This window comes from Hyperolius riggenbachi, chromosome 6 (genome assembly GCF_040937935.1).
Source record: "Hyperolius riggenbachi isolate aHypRig1 chromosome 6, aHypRig1.pri, whole genome shotgun sequence".
Taxonomy (NCBI): domain Eukaryota; kingdom Metazoa; phylum Chordata; class Amphibia; order Anura; family Hyperoliidae; genus Hyperolius; species Hyperolius riggenbachi.
Window position 1 is genome coordinate 110230875 of NC_090651.1, and position 23147 is coordinate 110254021.

General features: G+C 41.8%; 1 protein-coding gene across 1 annotated transcript in view; it reads right to left on the bottom strand.

Moving 5' to 3' along the window:
- PLPPR5 (phospholipid phosphatase related 5) overlaps nt 1–23147 on the bottom strand; it is a 415845-nt gene that overhangs the window by 225384 nt on the left and 167314 nt on the right. Inside the window, exons 2-3 of the mRNA XM_068239767.1 lie at nt 19119–19251; nt 384–634 (exon numbers count right to left, since the gene is read on the bottom strand). Of these exons, the coding sequence (XP_068095868.1) occupies nt 384–634; nt 19119–19251 (384 nt within the window). The remainder of the gene's footprint in view (nt 1–383; nt 635–19118; nt 19252–23147) is intronic.

Sequence of the window (23147 nt, forward strand, 5' to 3'; positions counted from 1 at the left end):
TAACACATTTCTGGAATCACCAGGGTCTCTTTCACAAGCAATAGATCAACAGAGCATAGCACACAGTAGAAACTACACAGAATACACAACAGACAATGACCATTGAGAACCAAAGTTATTTTCAGAAGAGCTCCATCTCATGAGAACATTAATGAGTCGGGCCCCAAATGTTTTCAGTTTTCTTTTTTAGCTCATGTCCTGTATCCTTTAGCATGACGTAGTAAAGATATCCCTTTTATTCAGAAGACTCAAAGAAAAGCCAATGTATGGTATGTACCTTATTAATACTTACCAACCCTATAAAATAATGAATTTCAAACATTCAATTGCATAAAGATAAAATACAGTTCTATCAATGGGTGATACACGTCATAAGTACTCACAGCCAGGTACATTGCTCCATATACACTGAGAGCTGCGTCTTTGGATGGAAATGTTCTCCTTGCCTTGATGACAATATCCGGGTTTCCCGTGCAAGGGTTGGAATCCGTGATGAACTGTGTAAGCTGGTGGCAGCCAAGTGCTGTGTAGTTTGGTTTGCAAACTGTAAGAAAATGTGGTGCCAAGTTCCCTGTCACAACTTGTCCCGCATTTACAAATATGTCTGTAGCAAATAATCCAAAAGTATAAATTCCTGTAAAACACAAGATAAAATAAACTAAAAAAAACAGAAGTCCAAGAAATAAACATCATCTAATTATTTAAAATTACCGTATATACTCGCATATATGCCGAATTTTTGACCCCCAAAAAGTGGCCCAAAAGTGGGGGTCTTGGCATATATGCGAGTCATGATGCTAAAGTGACCCCCCTCGCTCCGGTATGTGCCCCCTCTGCTGGAGCGGTACATGTAAAAACTGTTTTCCCCCCTGCGGTATCTGCCTCCTCTCCGACTGGAGCGGATTCCTCCCCGAATCTCCTTCCTGTGATTTTCAGAGCTTTCTGCACTTACTTGTCCAGTCCTGAGCCCCCGTAATGGTGTAGAGTGGTGCCGAGTGCCAGCGTCACATGTCCGGAGCCCCGTAATGCTGTCTGCGGGTAGAGCAGAGCTGAGTATCAGCATCAGCATGTGCGGGGATTCCCTTCTTCTCTGACACTCTCACTGTGTCTCATATCTATCCATCTAGTGGCGTCTTGAGACACAGTGAAGAAGGGAATCCATGTGATGCTAATACTCAGCTCTCCTCTACCCGCAGACAGCACTACGGGGCTCCGGACATGTGACGCTGGCACTCGGCACCCCTCTACACCATTATGGGGGCTCAGGACTGGAAAAGAAAGAGCAGAAAGCTTTGCAAATCACGGGGGTAGGGGGCAGAGACTCGGGGAGGAAACAATTATATGCATGTACCATTCCAGCAGGGAGGGGCACGGACATAGCGGGGGTACATCATTTTTAAATAGCCACAGAGGTACTAGGGTGGGAGGGGGTGCATGGGCACAGTTGGGGGGGAAATCACATTGAAGAGAATCATTCCGATCCCTATTGTTTTAAATAGCAAGGGAGGCACCATTGCTGTTCTCAGTCTACTGTAACAAATGTATTCTTGTGACAAGTTTGTAGGACCTGCTTGTCTTTGCATAGCAGGTCACTACTAAATACTCTGATCACAATGTGGGAAGGGGGTCTGCCTAACATTGTTGGGCACACATGGCTGTGGGGAATGGGGCTGCCTAGTATTGGGGTCACATCTGGCTATTTATACTGGGGGTGGGGGGTGGGCTTATTTGCGAGTCAATTACTTTTTCCTGCTTTCTGGGGTAACACTTGGGGGGTCGGCTTATATGCAGGTCAGCTTATATGTAAGTATATACGGTACCCTAAAGCAAGCTTTTTAAAAAACAACTGAGATATCTATTTAGAGGAAAGGCTCTAGATCCCATAGAGCTTTCCCGGTCCTCTTCTCATGTCCTCATTCCCCCGCTGTCCCCCAGTAAAAATGTTCAACCTGCAGACTGAATATGTCTTGGGCCTTCCTGGGAAAGGCTTTGGAAGTACTTGAGTTTCCGAATACTTTTAAAAAGCGAGAGATCTGTACTGCACATGATTGAGTCTGAGTTCATACGTGCACAGTATGGATGTGCCCATCCTTAGAAGCACTCGTGGACGGGAGTGCTTCCCAAACCTTCTTCTAAGGAGTCCCAAAGGTGAACAAGGGACAGTGATGGAAAGAGAAAACAGAGAGATGACCGGCAAAGCTCCATGGGATACAGAGACCTCCCTCTAAATAGGTATCAAACTTTTTTTTTTAAGCTCAGTTCAGGTTTGATTAAAGAAATAAGTCTCAAATAAAATGCACATTGATACTGTTCAACAAATACATCAACATATTGCTATGATTCTCCATGTAGAAAGGAAATCATACATAAAATGACAGGTTCCATTTTGCTTATGTTAGTCTTTCAAATAGGCCATATGTATTCTGTATAATGTGGTCTATATTCATTAACGTCCTAAACTAGATAATGGAAACCAATTTAACAAATAAGCTAAAATATTTGTGCTTATTCATTTAGGAAAAAAATAAAAGTTAATTAATTGCGCATGGAAACTTTTGTGACCTTTGCATTCATCAATTGGAGAACAATCCACAGACAGCAAAAACTGTAGTTTAAAGTGAACCTGAATTGAAAATAAACTTATAATTAATTCTATGTCTAGTATGGATAATAAATAGGACATTTACAACATGACAATGAGTCTCATATTTTTTCTTCTGGTTTAATTTTTAAGATTGCATCAAACTGTCACAGTTGATATTTAGAATCCACACTCTGCCTTGTTAAGCTGAAAGAGAAAGAGAAGTAGTGACCCTTTGAACTTAAACCTCATTAGAAGCCTTGTCTCATTGTTTCTCAGCCTCTATTTACTTTTCAGGAAACCAGACTGAATTTAACAAGCTGTGGACAAGCTCTTTTTTTTTTTGTAACACTATTTTTTATTTCGATTATAAAAAGAAAAAGTTTACAAGTGCAGGTACATAGCCAATTATCAACTTTTAGTACAGAGTAGTACACAATAGGTAAAGTCAAAAAGTGGGGGTACAGGGGAAGTGTACGGATAGTATATCAGTGTCCAAGTCCATATTGTAGATCGAAATATGATAGGTGGCAAAAATCAGGCCTATTAATAGAACATAATGCAGAGTTTCACAAAGTCTATGCACCTGTAAATATAAAGTTGAGTATTGGGTAATAATCAATTTAAACTAAAATCAAAAACAAAAGACATTAACCCCTATATTTGGTCAAATAAACTAGTAAAGGGAGGAAGATCAGATTGGTTCTAGTACTTTTTACATAGCAATGAGTGGCCAAAGTGGTAGATCAGGATAAGTCCTAGGGTTGACCCTAGTATATAGGAGTACCCAGGAGAGACTAGTCATTAGAGAAGTGGCTTTCCCATGGACCCCAGATTTTATCAAAGCGTAGTTCAGTATCCCTTAGAGTAGCGGTTAGTTTTTCCAAAAGTTTGATCCATTTGATTTTTATAAGAACTTCTGAGAGTTCTGGGGGGGCAATTTTTTTCCAGTTAGAGGATATGGATAGCCTTGCGGCAGTAAGGATACGAATGATTAAAATTCTTTCAAATGTATGGGTCTGGGGGAGAGATCTACCTAGAAGCATATAAGTGGGGTCCAGGGGAATAGGCACCTCCAAGACTTGATGGTAAATAGGAGACACCGAGAGCCCAATATAGTGTAGTATGTATTGGAAACCGTGGATAAATGTAAGTGTGAGATGAATATACTCACAAGTGTGGGTTACCTCTTAGGCAACCACTGTAGATGCAGGTGAGGAGATTAGACCTGTCCTCAATCAGGATTAAGATGTCGCTCTCTGTAGATCAGGAAAGTAGGGGTAGGTCACCCCTTCACCAGGGGTGGACACAGTATTATCGTAAGAGAACAGAGGCGCCAGCAGGATAAAAGGTAATAAAAATTTTAAAATTTGCTGGGAGGCAGTGGTGGACTTACCTCCGGAAAGCAGACTCAAAATACTGTCTGAATTAAGCAAATAAATTTATTATTGGTACCCCAAAAGATGCAACGCGTTTCGCAGGCACAGCCCGCTTCATCAGGCAATAAGATAGGGGACAAACAGTAGCTCGTCAGTAGCACGAATGGCACCTCGGGGTACCAATAATAAATTTATTTGCTTAATTCAGACAGTATTTTGAGTCTGCTTTCCGGAGGTAAGTCCACTACTGCCTCCCAGCAAATTTTAAAATTTTTATTACCTTTTATCCTGCTGGCGCCTCTGTTCTCTTACTATAAGACTTGATGGATTTGTTTTTGGATCTCCGACCAGAAAGAAGACAAAACTGTGCAGGACCAAAATATGTGGTCTAGCGTTCCTTTGAGGCCGCATCCTCGCCAACAAAGGTCGGAAGATGATATATACTGTATAGGTGAAACTCAAAAAATAAGAATAGTCAATGTATCCATTAGAAAGTCCATTTATTTTAGTAATTCAACTTAGAAGTTAAAACTGATGAATGATATAGACTCATTACTTGCAAAGCAAGATATTTCAAGCCTTTATTTGTTATAATTTTGATGATAATGGCTTACAGCTTATGAGAACCCCAAAATCAAAATCTCAGTCCTTCAGAATATTGTGAAAAATGTTCAATATTCTAGGCTCAAAATGTAAGATTCTAATCAGATAATTACTGTAATCGATGCAAAGATGCAAAGAGTTCCTATTTCATATATTAGTTTCACTTTTTAAGGTTGAATTATTGAAAAAAATGGACTTTTTCCCAATATTCTAATTTTTCAAATATCACTTGTATATAAATATATATAACTAGGTGCACAATGAATGGACACATTCATTTAATACACATTTTAACTTTGAAAACACAAATGGTCTACTTCATTCTGTATTTTAACAATCTTATTTTTTTGCATAATTATCCAACAGGAGATTCCCATAAATTGCTAAATGGAGATACCAAGAATTATGCCTTTACGCAGCCTAAAAAAACAACATGGGGTACAAACAGGGTTGATTTGATGCATCATGTAGTCTGTATTATTAGCAAGTTTTAATAAACAAATTAATTAAGGATAGTGCTAATTGCTGGAAAAATGAGTACTAAATTGATGTTTAGGAACTTGTAAATAAGGCTCTCATTTCATAGAATGCTAAGATTTCGAAGTAATTAACATCTGCTAATTGGCTCTACAAATTAACATAATACTTATTATAAAAGTTAGCTGTGCTAAAATCTGCCCTCTTTTCTTAAGTACTGTGCTGACTATATTTCATCTGTGCCATCTGAGCTCATAAGAGCTGTAAATGTAGAAAATGTAATTAATGAAGAATACAGTGTGAATTAAATAATACACGGAGTATGTTATGGATAACACCATGTTCAATGCCAGTCTTTTACATATAATACACTCTAGAGAACATGTCACTTCACATTTTCAGCAAAGATGATCGTCTATAGAATTATCATATATTAAATAGAACCAAGGAGAGGTTCACCTTCATATATTCTGAAATTTGTTTTATACAAACCGTACTATAGTACTGCCTTATTGGAGCCACAAGAGCCAACTGTAATTTAATTAGTATATTTTTAAAAAAGCTGAAGCTGTGATTTCTACGGCTTTCACTCACAGCTCTGAAAAAGGGACCCTGTTGTCACTCTTTTGTACACAGTAAACTCAGATTTGTGAACCAAGACATATATGTTGCCTTTGATTCTTTATCACATTGAGCATGGTAGCATGAAGCAAGTAAAGCAAATGGACGAGAGGTGCTCTACCATGGGCTGAAAGTCAGAAGCAAATGCCAGGCAATTACACATGCGATTGCTGTAGTTTTATAATCTGGACAGCAAAGGAAAGGGTAGGAGGTCATTGGTTGTATGTGGCAGAGAAAGGTGCGAAGGCTCTAAATGGTGATTCTGGTGGTGGTGGAGATCAGTTGATTTTGTCTGTCTGTTTTGCAGCAGCACTACAAATGAGTGAGCAACTGTAATATTTGAGAACCTAAGGATAGTTGTGGATTTGGGTTTGTCACTAGAAGAAGCAATAGAGTGTGCATGTTTCATGGTGTTGGCAGCGGAACTGAAGTTTATTCACAGTATCATGCTATGTGTTTGTTTCTTTACTTTTAGGTAGGGATGGCAATGCTTAGGATAACTCATTATTATTATTGATTGTATTTATAAAGCGCCAACATATTCTGCAATGCTGCACAATAAATACATACAATGATACAGAGGATTACAGACATAACGTAACAAGGTATTACAACGTACGACAAAGTAATACAAAGCAAACGGTAGAAAATACATGATTTTGCGATTTTAAGTTGGTTAGTGTAGGACCAGTAATACAAGAATGAGGGGGTCATAGGAATGGAGCACACAGTCATGTTGAATACACTAGGGGGTTGATTCATTTCTAAAGCAGCACAACTTAATGAGATGAGCGCAAGTTATGCGCAAGCTATGCGAGGTAGTGCAGGGTCAAGTGACTACGCGAGGTAGTGCAGCATAAAGTGACAGGCAGCCTATTTGGCCAATCAAATTGCAGGGATTATGTCCATTAAAGCCACTGGACCAGTCGAGGCTCAGGATAGGTTCAGAGGAGCGGCCGTTACTTAGAAGAAGCGTAAGTTAGCAGCGCACACTACGCTGCACTACCACGTGTAGCATGCGCATAACTCGCACTTCTCTCATTAAGCTGCGGTGCTTTAGCAGTGCACCTTAATGAGTAAACCCCTAGAGAAGGAAGGACCCTGCCAAAGGCTTACAATCTAAGGGAGAAAGGATAACTCATGGAGAAGAGAAGAGAGAAGCATGTAATCAGTTTAATGAGCAGATAGATTTGTAAGGCTCTGATTTGCTGGGATCTCTTCCTGGTTTAACGCATAATCATGACCAACAAATCAGAGCCTTACTAACTCATCAGCTGATCAAACTGATCACATGCTTCTCCATTAGTTTTAAGCACTGAGAAGCAACCGCATCTGAGTTACTTTGAAAATGAAAAATCAGGGAAACAAAAGTCACACCTCTGCAGAAAAACAAATAATCATAAAAATATTAATAGATAACATGATAAAATAAAAAAAACACTAACCGCAACAACAATTCATTACGTTATAGTCTTTAATTACATTGAAATAATAATAATAATAATAATAATATGTGTTAAATATTGTTTTATAATATTTTTTGTCTCATATATGAGGTTAACTATTTGTCATGAAAAGTAAGTCCTACCTGTCCTTTATAAAAATCATGCTAAGACTATATGTCAGGGGCAAACCCAGGATTTTGAAGGGGGGGATTCCACGAAAGGTCTCTTTCAGAAAGCCGCTCACTACTGCGCATGTGTGCAATCTAGACCACCTGGCTGGAACCTAGCACAGAGGGTGAGTGAGCTAGGAGGCGCAGTGATAAGACAGGACAGTGGATTGTAAACAGGGGTGGCTTCCAAGATGTTTTTTTTTTTGCGGGTGCTATGCAAGTGCTAGATCCACTGCAGGGGTAGCTGACGTACGGCATGCGTAGTGCGCCGCGGCAAAAAATTGGCTTGTCCGTGCACTGGAAAGTGGGCGCGGTAATGACGGGTTAAGAGCAGGGCCCAATGCTCATGAATTTAGCAGCAGTTAGAAATTCACTGACAGTGGACATCAACAGGAAACTTTATATGAAGCCCCCTCTCCTAATAAAAAGGATATCCTACATACTATGCATATAGCAGAGATCAGGGCCGATTTCTACTTTTTAACACCCAAGGCCAGCTATCACCAGCCGCCGCCCCCCCCCCCCCCAACTTACACATCTAAATGAGGCCTGTACATGTGTTTTATTATAGCGCATGGTATGCTGTGTCAATTGTATTTTCCTCCTACAGCCCCCAAAATATTAATTTAATTGGCCCGCCACAAAACTGGCCTAACTATGACTATGATAGGATAAGATTTTGAGCACCTTTAAGGACAGTCAGTGACATGACTATGTACTCTGTAATGTGCTGCAGAAGATATCAGTGCTATGGAAATATACAATAACAATATGGTAGGACATTAGACTATGACTATGGTAGGATTAGACTGAGCTCCTCTGAGGACAGTCAGTGACATGACTATGTATTCTGTAAAGTGCTGCAGATGGTGTAAGTGCTATTCAAATACATATTAATAATAAGGTAGGACATTAGACTATGACTATGGTAGGATAAAAGTGTGAGCTCCTCTGAGGACAGTCAGCGACGTGACTATGTACTCTGTAATGTGCTGCAGAAGATATCAGTGCTATATAAATATACATAATAATATGGTAGGACATTAGACTATGACTATGGTAGGATGAGAGTGTGAGTTCCTCTGAGGACAGTCAGCAACGTGACTATGTACTCTGTAATGTGCTGCAGAAGATGTCAGTGCTATATAAATATACATAATAATAAGGTAGGACATTAGACTACGACTATGGTAGGATTAGATTGTGAGCTCCTCTGACGACAGTCAGCAACGTGACTATGTACTCTGTAATGTGCTGCAGAAGATATCAGTGCTATATAAATATACATAATAATAATATAGTAGGACATTACACTATGACTATTGTAGGATTAGATTGTAAGCTGAGGATAGTGAGTAGAGATGTCGCGAACCTCCGATTTTCGGTTCGCGAACCGGGTTCGTGAACTTCCGCAGAAGGTTCGGTTCGCGGAAAAATTCACGAACCGCAATAGACTTCAATGGGGAGGCGAACATTGAAAAATAGAAAAAATTATGCTGGCCACAAAAGTGATGGAAAAGATGTTTCAAGGGGTCTAACACCTGGAGGGGGGCATGGCGGAGTGGGATACATGCCAAAAGTCCCGGTGAAAAATCTGGATGTGATGCAAAGCAGCGTTTTAAGGGCAGAAATCACTTTGAATGCTAAATTGCAGGCCTAACGTGCTTTCAAACATCTTGCATGTGTATACATCAAACAGGGAGTGTAATTAGAGTACTGCTTCACACTGACACACCAAACTCACTGTGTAACGCACCGCAAACAGCTGTTTGTGTAGTGACGGCCATGCTGGACTACTGCGCAACATGGCGTGATTGCTCTTCCTCACTCAGTGATGTCAGGTAATGTGTGACTTCCTTCTCAACTTTCCATGGCATTGTTAAAAAGCTTACGTTTTGTTTTTAATTTACATTTTCTACTTGCTGTGTACTTGTTCAGTACCGCTACAATGAGAATCCTGTGGAGGCGGGCAAGTCTGCCATTGTGACCCCGGGTAACGGCTGGGGAATGAGAGGTTTGAATCCGGTGTGGAGCCTGAGCAACGGCTACCACTACACATCCAAGGAGGGCAGCGAGCAGGCATGCACGCCCGCCCGCCCCGAGGTAGTGACCAAAAATAACAATACAGGAGGCGGACTTTCGAGGCCCTGCTGTGTATTTGAAATGAATGTACTTTAAATCCTTTAACGAGAACCAGTTATGGCGGGCAAAGATGACACCACATTCCTTTCACGAGAATCATATGGAGGCGGGCAAGTCTGTCATTTGTGACCCCGGGTAATGGCCGGGGAATGAGGGATGGAATCCGGTGTGGAGCCTGAGAAACGGCTACCACTACACATCCAAGGAGGGCAGCAGGTAGGCATGCACGCCCGCCCCGAGGTAGTGACCAAAAATAACAATACAGGAGGCGGACTTTCGAGGCCCTGCTGTGTATTTGAAATGAATTAACTTTAAATCCTTTAACGGGAATCCGTTATGGAGGGCAAGTCTGCCATTGTCACCGCGGGGAATGAAGGTTGGATTGCGGCCCGAAGTGGGAGCCTGCTGAGACCCATGCTGTAGCTGCCCTGACCGTGCTTTGCAGACCAGGCATCTGTGGTCAGATGGACCCTTGAGCCAGCGGAAGACAAACCAAGTCGAAAGCATTTTCCAAGAATGTTTTACGGAGGGCAAGTTTTTTTGCCCTTTTTTTAAATTTTTTGAAAATGATAGATGGTTGTATTTTTAAATTGTTTGAAAGTTTAGATGGTTGTATTTTTAAATTGTTTGAAAGTTTAGATGGTTGTATTTTTAAATTGTTTGAAAGTTTAGATGGTTGTATTTTTAAATTGTTTAAAAGTGTATCCATTCTTCCTCCCCCCAGCCACGAACAATACCATGGGAACGTGGAGCAGCAGAAGCCCCCTGTGACGGCTGCCACGGTTGTTCTCCGCTGCTTGTCTTTTGAGGGGTGCTTCTTTTCCTCAGGTGTTCTTGCCATAGCTGTTTGTGCCTTCTCTCCAGGTGCCTTCGTAAAGCACTTGTCCCTACGTGACAGTTGGCCTTTCCACGGCTCAATTTTTGCTGGCAGAGACAACAGATGGCTTTGCTCCGATCTGAGACACACACGTGAAAAAATTTCCAAACCGCTGAGCCCCCCTGGGCTGATGGCGCTACGGTGGCATCAGCAGCTGACGTTGAAGGGCATGTTGGCTGTCTGGCCATAGTTGGCGATACATGGCACCGGACACTGCCCCCAGCTGTTTCTGAGGACGAGCTCCCTCTGCTTCTATCATGGAGTCGTCTCCTCCTACTCCTCTCTGACTCCTCCTCTGAACTGTCCCCCTGGTCATCTCCTCTACCGGGAACATATGTGGTATCCGTATAATCGTCATCATAATCCTCCTGGCCAGCTGCGCTTTCCTCAGACACCTCCTCAAGTGCACCAACTTCAGGTGGTCCACCATCATCCCCATCCACACACGTTACGTCCATACTATCGCCACCTAACTCAGACGTATGAGGTGGTGTACCTGCGCCTTCTTGTTGTTGTTGCAGTAGTGGCTGGGAATCAGTGATTTCACCACCACCACCAAATAACTCCTGCGAAGTGTCAAATGCAGCGGATGTGGTGCTTGTTGTAGCGCTGGTGGCTGCGGGAGATGAGGTGTTCTGTGTTAAATACTCAATCACCTCCTCACGATTTTGGGAAGTGATGGCACGTGCCTTCTTCTGAGCACTGTATTTTGGGGCAGGTCCGCATGAAATCACAGCAACACCACCTCGCACAGCCACAGACCTGCCGGTGCCTGGTGGCCTTCCTCTGGGTCTGCCTCTACCTCTTCCTCTACCTGGTTTGTCCATTTTGTCCATCTCAGGGGTATGCTAGCTATATGCAGTGAGGTGGGTTCTCACTCAACACAACAGGTAGTTAGATGCAGTGAGGTGGCCAGGTGGGTTCACACTCAACACAACAGGTAGTTAGATGCAGTGAGCTGGGTTCACTCAACACAAGGCTAGGTATATGCAGTGATGAGGTGGGTTAAGTAAACACAACAGGTACTGGGTAGTTAGATGCAGTGAGCTGGATTCACTCAACAGTAAAGGTACTTAAGATGCAGTGAGGTGGGTTCTCACTCAACACAACAGGTAGTTAGATGCAGTGAGCTGGGTTCACTCAACAGTAAAGGTACTTAAGATGCAGTGAGGTGGGTTCTCACTCAACACAACAGGTAGTTAGATGCAGTGAGGTGGCCAGGTGGGTTCACACTCAACACAACAGGTAGTTAGATGCAGTGAGCTGGGTTCACTCAACAGTAAAGGTACTTAAGATGCAGTGAGGTGGGTTCTCACTCAACACAACAGGTAGTTAGATGCAGTGAGGTGGCCAGGTGGGTTCACACTCAACACAACAGGTAGTTAGATGCAGTGAGCTGGGTTCACTCAACAGTAAAGGTACTTAAGATGCAGTGAGGTGGGTTCTCACTCAACACAACAGGTAGTTAGATGCAGTGAGGTGGCCAGGTGGGTTCACACTCAACACAACAGGTAGTTAGATGCAGTGAGCTGGGTTCACTCAACAGTAAAGGTACTTAAGATGCAGTGAGGTGGGTTCTCACTCAACACAACAGGTAGTTAGATGCAGTGAGGTGGCCAGGTGGGTTCACACTCAACACAACAGGTAGTTAGATGCAGTGAGCTGGGTTCACTCAACACAACGCTAGGTATATGCAGTGATGATGTGGGTTAAGTAAACACAACAGGTACTGGGTAGTTAGATACAGTGAGCTGGGTTCACTGAACAGTATACAGTAAAGGTACTTAAGATGCAGTGAGGTGGGTTCTCACTCAACACAACAGGTAGTTAGATTTAGATGCAGTGAGCTGGGTTCACTCAACACAACGCTAGGTATATGCAGTGATGAGGTGGGTTAAGTAAACACAACAGGTACTGGGTAGTTAGATGCAGTGAGCTGGTTTCACTCAACACAAAGCTAGGTATATGCAGTAATGAGGTGGGTTAAGTAAACACAACAGGTACTGGGGTATATGCAGTACTGGGTAGTACAATGTGCAGCTCCCTGTCACACACACAGGCAGTCAGTCACTGAATGTGCTGGGCTGCTGGCAGTGGCACACACACTATCAATTAGCAAGGCTGTGCATGCAACAAAAGTGTCAGAAAAAAAAATGTACAGGTTGAGCTCTGAAAAGAGCTGTTGCTGGGTGCTTTAAAAGCAATATTAATCAGTCAGGAACAAGCAAAGCAGCCTAGAACCTAACTAATCTGTCCCTAAGAGAAAAAGTCTGCAGCAGCTGCCCCTTTCCTCTCTCTAGCAGGCACACGAGTGACTGTAATGGCCGCTGGAGGCTGCCTTATATAAGGGGGGGTGGGGCTCCAGGGCTTACTGTAGCCTGAATGGCTACAATGTGCCTGCTGACTGTGATGCAGAGGGTCAAAGTTGACCCTCATAGTGCATTATGGGGCAAATCGAACTTCCGGAAAAGTTCGCCTGGCGCAAGTGAACGCGAACCCCCAATGTTCGCCTGGAACCGTTCGCCGGCGAACCGTTCGGTACACCTCTAATAGTGAGTGAAAGGACTTTGTACCCTGTAAAGTGCTTCAGAAGATGACAGTGCTATTAAAGGGAACACAAGCTGAAGCTTGGGTTTAAACAGAGATATCTACTTAAAGAGAGGGAAGCCTCAGGATTGTATTGAGGCTTCCCTCCATGCACCGATGTCCCCTCCTTTAATCAAAGTGACCCCCTTCCACATCGTGGCTGCGCTCCTCTTGCTATGAGTGCGGACACACATGCGCAGTAGCACCGCACGTTGTCGCTCCTAGCAAAGCAGCTCCAGCTTACTGTGCTGATGAAATAGGAGGAAAGCAGCCCTAACATGATTAGTGGCAATCCATTGTAGCCAATCTTCTGGAGAGCTGCGGTCAGCGACGAGGGACATCAGAGCACTGAAGGTAGCCTCAATAGGATCCTGAGGCTTCCCTCTCTTTAGATAAAGATAATTTTATACCTGGCTTGGGTACACTTTAAATACATCGGCATAAGTTTACAGACAGTGAGGGCGGATAAAGCATGAAAAAGAGAGTGGATAGAGAAAGCAATAGAGGGGTTGGCAGGGAAAGTGAGACAGAACAGCAGGCATAGAGAAGTTGAAAGGAATGGTGGGAGAGCTAGCCTAGAGGGAGAAAAGAGAGAGTGCAATAGTACAACTATTAGTTAGATTACAAGTACAGTATATGCCATATGTACTATTCTATTTGCAGAGTCAGACCATAATCATTCCGCTTTTACAGCCCCCCATCCAACATAAAACACACACACATACACACAAATCCCCCCCCCCCCCCCCAGTGGACACACACACACCCCTCCCCCCTCCCTAGTGGTCTCACTCCAAACATATTGCCTTGCCTCCTGTAAAGCAAACATACTGTGAGCTCCGTACTGCAGATCAGCCTGTCAGTGCACTCAGCCCCACACATGCCTGGCATTCCTGACGCTGCCTGCGGAGTCCGGGCTGCACTGAGAGGGAAAGGCTGCAACATGATTGAATACACAAGAAGCACAGAGTGTAAATGCACAGAGGGTGATAACAATTGCAGAGTTGCAGGCACAAATGATGATACACGATCTCAATTACCACCCCAGCACGTTCTTCCTCCCCCTGTGCAGAGCTGGCAGCGGCTCTTTCACATTACCTCTCTGTGCAGGCACTATTCCCTTCCTCCTTCAGCAGGTCTGGCTCTATGCAGCTCCATTTTCCCATGATGCCAAGGGGAGGGACGGAGAGCCAATCAGACCTGCTGGAGGAGGAAGGAAGTAGAGCGTGCAAGGAGAGGGAAATGTGATAGAGCCACTGCAAACAGGATCAGATAGCCTCCCCGGCCTCTGCGGATATATCTACTCTATATCTACCTGACAGCAGCCGCAGGGGTGGTGGTTCCATACACCCGGAATAGCCCCTTCGGTGCGCCAGTTTATGTGTCAGATAAACTGTTTAAAGCGGACATGAACTTGCATATGACACAAGGAAAACACAGTAAAATCCACCTTGTGTGTCTTTATAGAGAAGAGCCCATCTAATCCCCCCTCATCTGCAAGTAATCACAAGTGAAATTTGAGCTCTCAGCTGTTTTAGCTCCGAAATGTGGTTGTCTCGGCTGACACAGCTAATATATAAACACAGGAGGTTAACCCTTTCTCTCCTTCCATGAAACCAGGAAGTATACACACTGACGATTTATTGTCAGTGTGTACATAACATAAGTTATTATGTTGTTTCTTATATTTTATAGTAGAGAGTAATTTCTGAGTTCAGGTCACTTTAAGGGCTATATTCAGAGAAAGGGTCACATCACTAAAAGGGAAAAATGCTTCAGAACTGAGAGAAGATTGGCAGAAATGAAATGGTTAAGATATCAAATATCATACCACAGGAAGTAGCTATGACAAATTCCACATTTCCATTTAAAAGGGGTTCAAGGGGGCTCTTTTTACTTTGATGAGCATCTGGAGCTATAATTATTAGCTGTAGGAAGGTGATACCTTGATCCAGTCAGAAAGATCATTTTTAGCCTTGTGGCTTTTCTTTTTTCTAGATTAAGGTATAGCGAGGATCAAAGGTTGAACTTGATGGAACCACGTCTTTTTTTTCCAGCTCAGATAACTATGTAACTATGTACACAGTGCAACGAACACACAAATCATTTTTTATTACCAACTCTTTAGTGAATTCTTAAGAGCATTCTGGGGAAAGGTTAGTTTCGTGGGTAATATAAGGAGCTTAGGTAGTGTACAACTTCACTCAGGAATTCCACTGAAACAAAAACTATGGACACATTTCATCATAAACATGATTCCACACTTATCTTTTGTTTTCTCAGCTGCAGCTCTGTTCAATGGGAATTCCTCTGTGACTCTCAACTTACTATGAAGTCTATAGTACTGCCTGCCTCACTTCTTGATCTTGCTTTCTGCTATAGTGTAAACAAACTCCCAGCAAGAGAGCAGCAAGCTAGGGAAGAGACTTCACAGCGGAAAATTCTAGCAAAATCATAGTTAAAGTGACACTGAAGCAAAGAAAAAAAAAAAGATATAATAATTTGGTTGTGTAGTATGGATAATTACTAGAACATTAGTAGCAAAGAAAATATTCTCATATTTTTATTTTCAGTTATATAGTTTTTTTTTATAACATTGCATTATTCTCTAATATTTGCAGTTTACACACTATACTCAGTATTCTAAATGATTTCACAGAGCAGGCTAATGACCTTTTGAACTTTCGTCTGCAGAAAAACAAAATACGTAGAGATCAGTGGCTATTTTGCATAGATAACTGGAGTTTCTTAACTCTTCCTCTACTGGAAATAATATTAGACTCATATCTCTGCTACTAATGTTTTATTTCTTAGCTGTACTACACATACAAATCATTAAATCATTATATCATAAGTTTATTTTCATTCAGATTCTCTCTAACTACCTGCCGACTGCCCCACGCCAATGGGCATGCCCCAGGACCACCTAACGCCAATTGGCGTTAAGTCCTGGGGCTCTGTTTTGCTGGAGATCACGGTGCAGGCTGCGCGTGCATCTCCTGCTCGGGGGCGGAGCTCCACCCCGCCTTCATTCTCAGAGCGGCGATTGCCGCTCGGGAGACTGTTAGAGGCTTAAACTGCTATCTTTACATATTGTACAGTGCTGCGATCAGCAGCAGCGCTGTACTGGGGACAGCCATGTGACACGGCTGTTGCCCGGGGGGACAAGAGAGCAATCGGCTCTCATAGGCAGACGCCTATGACAGCCGATCGCCATGATTGGCCAGTTGTGGGGGGCGAGGGAGGGGGGAAAATAATAAAAAAAACAGTATTTTTTATTAAAAAATAAATAATATTTGTTAAAAAAAATAAACACAAAGGGGGCGATCAGACCCCACCAACAGAGAGCTCTGTTAGTGGGGGGAAAAGGGGGGGGGAATCACTCGTGTGCTGTGTTGTGTGGCCCTGCAGCTTGGCCTTAAAGCTGCAGTGGCCATTTCAGCAAAAAAAGGCCTGGTGTTTAGGGAGGTTTAACACTGCAGTCCTCAAGAGGTTAATGAAAGTCTATAGGCCACAAATCACAGCTCTCAGCAATGTGCAATGTACACGTTTTAAAATCACACAGCACATTGGTGTTTACAGCAATTTTTTGGAGCCGCAAAAAAGGTTGTGTTTTGTATTTTTGTAAAAAAAAGATATGATACTGTATTTTTTGAATGGTTGAAAAGGCAGGTTATTAAAAAATGCAACACACAAACACATACAAAAAAATGCAATTCCAAAAACACAAAACGCTGAGAAAAGCAGAAACGTACATGGCAGAAAACAAATGCTTTTCTGCAAAAACAAGTGTGTGCTCAGTCTTACTGTAGAAAAAAAATGATTCAGGGCCATTTTTTATAGAAAGCATTTAAGAAAAGGACTGCATTTGGCCCACAGTTTCCTTTGATTTGGCAACCATTTAACCTCTGAGCACATGAAATTAAAGAAGAGCCTCCACTTCCTGCTAACATCACCTTAGGGGGGAGCTGTGATTTAACCCGCTGAAAAGATTTCTTTCAGCCAATCCCAGAGAATCCCAAAAGGTAAGTGAGGTGCGCTGAAGGGGTGGAGTCAAGGTAAAGAAAAGCAAAGACTGGGTCTTGACCTGGATTTGGGCTGATTGGCCAATCTATTACAGGTGCCACAAAATAAAGCAAGATCTTAGATATATCTGTATCGCTTTGGCGTCAAGGTAAACTACTTCTCTGTGCAGGAGGGGAGAATAGTCTCTTGGCCTTCTGTCTCTGATCCTGGATGGTTAAGGAAAGGGAGGGGTCTGTAATTTGGTATGTAGAAGGTCTTGGGAAGATGTACTAAGGCTAGGTACTAATGAATTTATTGTGTGAATTGTTCCCCATGGCTTATGTATATTGTATTATATGTATATTGTAGACATCTTGTGTAAATATTGCTTTCTGACCTTGAGCAAAGGCATACATTGAAAATATGGACTTACCCGTAGCCCGCAAGGTCCCCACGACATCCTCTTGGTCCCTTTTGTGGTCCTGCTAGCGGCTTCGGTAATCCGGCTACTTTGGCTAGTCGCTGTAAACGTCCTGTGCATTTGCGGTTCAGTCTTTAGTGAGCCGTGCATGTGCAGGACACTAACTGCGGCTGGTGTGATGAACACGTCGAGTGTGCGCACCTGATTACTGGAGCCACCAGCAGGACCAGGGAAGGGACCAAGTGGATGCCAGGGGACCTCACGGGCTATGGGGAGCCGGAGGAAGCCCCAGGTCCAGATTTTCAATTTATCAGGGTCAGGGTCCCTTTAAGAAATAAATAGATAAGACTTATCAAAAGTAAAACAGGCAAGAAGTAGTGAATTAACTGGCAATACATGATGAGGTCCTGAACTTTTCCGCCCTCTATTAGAAAACAATAAGTCCTGTTTAAAGTAGTTTTTGGTACACTAGAAATATTTTCTACAATCTAAATAATCATGTTTGCATTATACTTTTTTTTCTTTATCTGTGAATCAGAGCCATTTATGGCTATTAGTCCTATTGTGGTTGTAAGAAAATCCATTCAGTAATTATAATAGTAGACATTGATCAAAAATGCAATTAAAATGTAATTTATGAAAGCCATTAGATTATTAGACTTGACATAAACTCATAAATTGTTAAAGTGAATTTCAAGGGAGAAGGAAAAACTTCAACTGTTCATAAGGATTGCATACTTGTTTTTTTTTTTTTAAACAGGATGATATTGAGCCCTAATCTGGTACCTGAAGTACACCCAACTGGGACACCTCCAAACCCTCCCTTTCTTGCATTTGGATTGGTATATTGGCATATAGACTACAAAATACAATGGCTGGAGGTGGTGGGGATATAAGGGTTGTTGCCGGTCTTTAAGAAAGTCCAGGTGATTTTCCACAAAAAATACGTTGTCCGAGGTTGTTGAGTTTTTTTCCAAGATGTCAGTATACAAACTTCATTTGTCAGCAGGGTAAACAATGGATTAGTGGTTAACACTCTCGCCTTGCAAAACTTGGTCCCTGGTTTGAATCCCAGCCAGGGCACTATCTGCACGGAGTTTGTGTGTTCCCTGTGTCAGCATGGATTTCCTCTGGCCACCTCCCACATCCCCTAAATTGACTCTTGACGGCAATACACACACTACACGATACATATACAGACATGTGACTATAGTAGGGATTAGATTGTGAGCCCCTCTGAAGGGCAGTTAAGTGACAAGACAATATACTCTGTACAGTGCTGTGGACCGTGTTGGCGCTATATAAATGCTAAATAATAATAACAGTGACACCCTTTGTGATGCTGCCTTTGCCATCCAGCTAGTTGGTAATGGTTAACAATTTTATGGAACAAAAACATATTTGGACTTATTTGTATGAATTTAGCATTTTTTCCAAACACAAACATAATCCCTTTTGGTAAGAAGCTTCTGTACATTATGCATTGACCTATGTTATTAATTTGCAGATCAACATACAGCAGGTATACTCAGTTCCACAAGGAAACAAGATATGTAGTACACTTGTCTCTACTGCTAAATTGAATCATTAATTTTATTTTTTGTAGAACAGATTTTGCATTTGAACAAAGAATGTGCACTCAGAATTTCCCCAGAGCACATAATTTACATACAGACCATGAAACAAATGTCAGAATATTAAATAAAACTGTGCATGATCTAACTTGAAATATATTCAAGGGCAGCAAATCTCAGTAGCGCAGTGCCTTAACACTACACTAAAACATAAAAATAACAACAACAAAAACTCACCAAGAAATCTGACAGTTCTCCGAACTAGTGGATTAATATAGCAACAGTCTCCAGTTAGAAGAGTTTTCTCCTGGTTCTCAAAGTCCCTCGTTGCTACCTGTAGGCAGAAGACTACCGTTTCTCCAACGATGATCTAAATAGGAAACACAAAAATCAAGACGGCTTTAGAAAGTGAGTAAATGACATCTACATTTTACAATTACTATTATTCTTTATTAATATGGTATTAGAACCTTTCATTGTGCACTGTACAAGTAAATAGCTTACATACAAGGTACACAAGGCAAATACAGATTAAAAACACAGTTGTATCATTGTCTCTCTCTCTCTCTCTCTCTCTCTCTTCTCTCTCTCTCTCTCTCTCTCTCTCTCTCTCTCTCTCTCTCTCTCTCTCTCTCTCTCTCTCTCTCTCTCTCTCTCTCTCTCTCTCTCTCTCTCATAACAGTGGTAAAGGAGGTTGTCTGGCACTTTTGTTTTTTTCTTGGAGACGACCATTTTTGATTAAAAAAAAAAAACCAAAAACATCTAAGCTTATAGCCAATATGTAAATATTTAAATAATTGTACTCTGAGGAAAAAGAAAAAAAGAACCAGATAAGCTGCACCAATTTACACACCTAATAAATTTATTATGCACATAAACAAATCCAAATCATAAAAACACATAAAATCAAGGAAAGGGGAGGGATGAGGGCATATGGGCTGTGGAAAAGTTGGGGCCAAAGTAAGGTACAAAACAGATATGATAAATTGTACATTACAGAGTTTGTGCACAAGGGACAAAGGTGTATAAATTAAATTAGGCTGGAGGGTTCACAAAAATCTAATGGCGACCCTGGTATCTGTCAGCAAATAATGTAAATACAGTGCAACAATGCAGCCAAAAAAATGTCACACTTCGGGCCGTGGGCCAAATCTGGCCCTCAGAACCATTAAATGTGGCCCCCAAGTGGTGTTTGCAGGATGTTTGGCACACTCTAGACCACCAGGGAAGCTATACTGGAGGTGAAGCCCTAGAACACCAGGGAAGCCTTATGGGGGAGGTAGGAGGAAAGCACTGAACACCAGGGAACTGTATAGGGCAGGGTGGGGGCTTCTAGACACCAAGGAACTGTATTATGGAGGGTGGGAGGACCACTAGACACTAGGGAATTGTATAGGTGTTAGATGGGGGCCATTAGACACCTGGGAACTTTATAAGGGAGGAAGGTGGCAAGTAGACATTGAGGTTGGCCCGCGACTAGGCCCCAGTGTTCAATTTCGGCCCACTTTGTATTTTAGTTTGACACCCCTGATCTGTAGTAGGCTACACAAAACTGGCACTGTGCAAAAATGCATGATCTGCGGTAGAAGGGGTTAAAAAAGTGCTGGAGTGCTATGAAAAAAATCCCAAATACATCAATAACATTTCATATACGGACAAGTATGTTTCAATAAGGTGCTTTAATGCAATAAATAAACAAATAACCAATTAATGAGTTCATCTAAAGATGACAAGACATTTATATTGGGCTTTTCTCCTTGCGGACTCAAAATGCCAGAACTGCAGAACTAGGGGGCGCACTGTACTGTATACGTGCTGGCTTACTGTACAGGAAGAGCTGAGATATGAACCCTGATTTCCTGTGTCAGAGGTAGAGCTCTAAAGAAAACAAACAAATAATGCAGCAATAATGCAACAGGAGTATCAACTGTAAACCCAATCAGTCTATGCTGCTTATTCCATGTCAAAAATATTAAGCCATCTATTATTATTATATGCGCCAACATCCTCCACAGCATTGTACAAAGTACATTGTCTTGTCACTTAACTGTCCCTCAGAGGGGCTCACAATCTAACCTCCACCATAGTCAAATGTCAATGCATGCATCGTCGTCTAGGGCTAATTTAGGGGGAAGCCAATTAACGTATCTTAATGTTTTTGAGAAGTTGAAGGAAACCGGAGTGCCCAGAGGAAACCCACACAGACACAGGTAGAACATACAAACTCAGTGCAGATAGTGTCCAGGTTGGGATTTGAACCGGGACCCTGTGCTGCAAGCGAGACTGCCATTATGCCACTGTGCTGCCCCATAAACAAACGACATAACTTTAATGGGGTATAAAGGACTCATCTAGTAGAAACTATAGATATTTGTAAATGTAACACCTAAATGCCACACCGATTTTGATGCAAACACACAGTCTGAAGTAGGGTGTCTTCATCTTCCTTTCCTTGTCCAGTTTGCCGGCACTAGATGACTAACAGTGCTTGACTGGTAGTAATTTAAACCCAGACCAAGTAAGAAAGCTACTTCCTTTTCAGATTGTCTGAAGTAGGGTGTCTTCATCATTCTTCCTTGTCCCATTTTCCAGCAGTACATGATTAATAAGCATGAAATAAACTATTCACGTCTTTCACTGCATACTTAACTTACTACATATATTCTCCCATGGATTCCTTTCACAGTTTGGTCTAACTTGTCATTCCTTATGACAAATATGCTTGATTTGGACTTGGAGTCACTATTATAGTAAACAGGTTCATTCATATTTCTCCCGTTAGAAATAACCTCCATTAAACAGAAGTGATCCCCCCCAAAAAAAATAAATAAATAACATATTTTTTGGTCTTGGACAGAGTGGGAAATTTTTAAAATGTCTCTTACTTTATATTGGCACAGACTAACCAGCAAGCTCATGGTGACCCAGAACTCATTGGAGTGTGTAAGGGACTACAATGGCCCTCAAAGCCCCCTTACTAAGATGTTAAGAAAAACAAAAGTTTGCTTTCCTAAAACAGAAAGAATTTGCGATAATCCAGGTTGGAGTGAGCTTGAGATGTCTCCCAGAGCATCACTGCTGAATATATGCAAATTAAACATTGTACCCTTATATTGTTATTTTAGAGTTGGTTCCAAACAACAGGTTATTACCAGGACAGAGAGGATACATAACATTTCCTGAAGAATATAATAATAAAATATATATAGAAAGCATTTTTTTTGTACAATCAGGGTTTTTTCTTTGCAATTTCCAGGATTTTTTTTATATCTGTCTGTTTCCCCATTTCAGGGGTAGGTGGAAAAGCTTACCAATGGGGACAGAAAGCAATAAAATCTTGACAAACCCTCAATTGTCTTATCTTTCACAAAGCCGTAAGAATTGCTAGAGTTCCATTTAAATGTAAAGTTTATTATAGCAACTGTTACAGTACAATACTCACCTGAAAGAAACATACTTCTCCACAGAGAAAGACTCATCCAACTGTGCTAAGGAACACCTTTCATGCTATTTTTGGATTGTCTATATTTTCTGAGCCGTTACTTGCAGCAAGTTCTAATGCCAGCACAGTGACAGCTGTTCACTTCACAATGAAAGAAGAAATGCTGGGTTGAGATTTTTTTTAAGAATTATGTCAAATTGAGATTTTAAAAATTGGTGGAAACCTCGAAGTTGGCAACGCTATACATGTCACTGTTGACACAATGCTTATTTTTCTAGCAGTTTAACTCTGCAAGAAATATATGAGGAAATATATGACTTTATATGGTGTTAATGCCATAACATGTGCAACTGACTCAATTTGTATGCCATGGTTCAAGATGAAAGCTGCACACACCACCCGAGAGCCCTATTTTTTGAAAATACATTTTCATTCAGTTTGGTAGGTTTTTTAAATTGAATATCTAATCTCTGAACATGAACCTGAAATGATGTTGAAAGTATTAAACTAAAAATGGCCTCATGTTACAGGGTGCCTTTACAATATTCCACTTGAATCTTTTCTCCCTGACCCCTTTCGAGTTTCAGGCAAACTTAAAGAAGATGTCTGGAGTAGTCCGAAGGCCCTTTTAGAAAACAAAAAGACACTGTGATCCCAGGAGCCCTGTATAGTGTAGTAATTTAACAACCCCAAGTAATGCAAGAGGTATGTACGTACGTGAGGTACTCATAAATAAGGGTCACAGCACTAGCAACCATTGTGTAAGACATGTGAGATGTCTATCTTCACTCAGGTCTTATGGTCTTATCTCGGCTGGAAGGGCT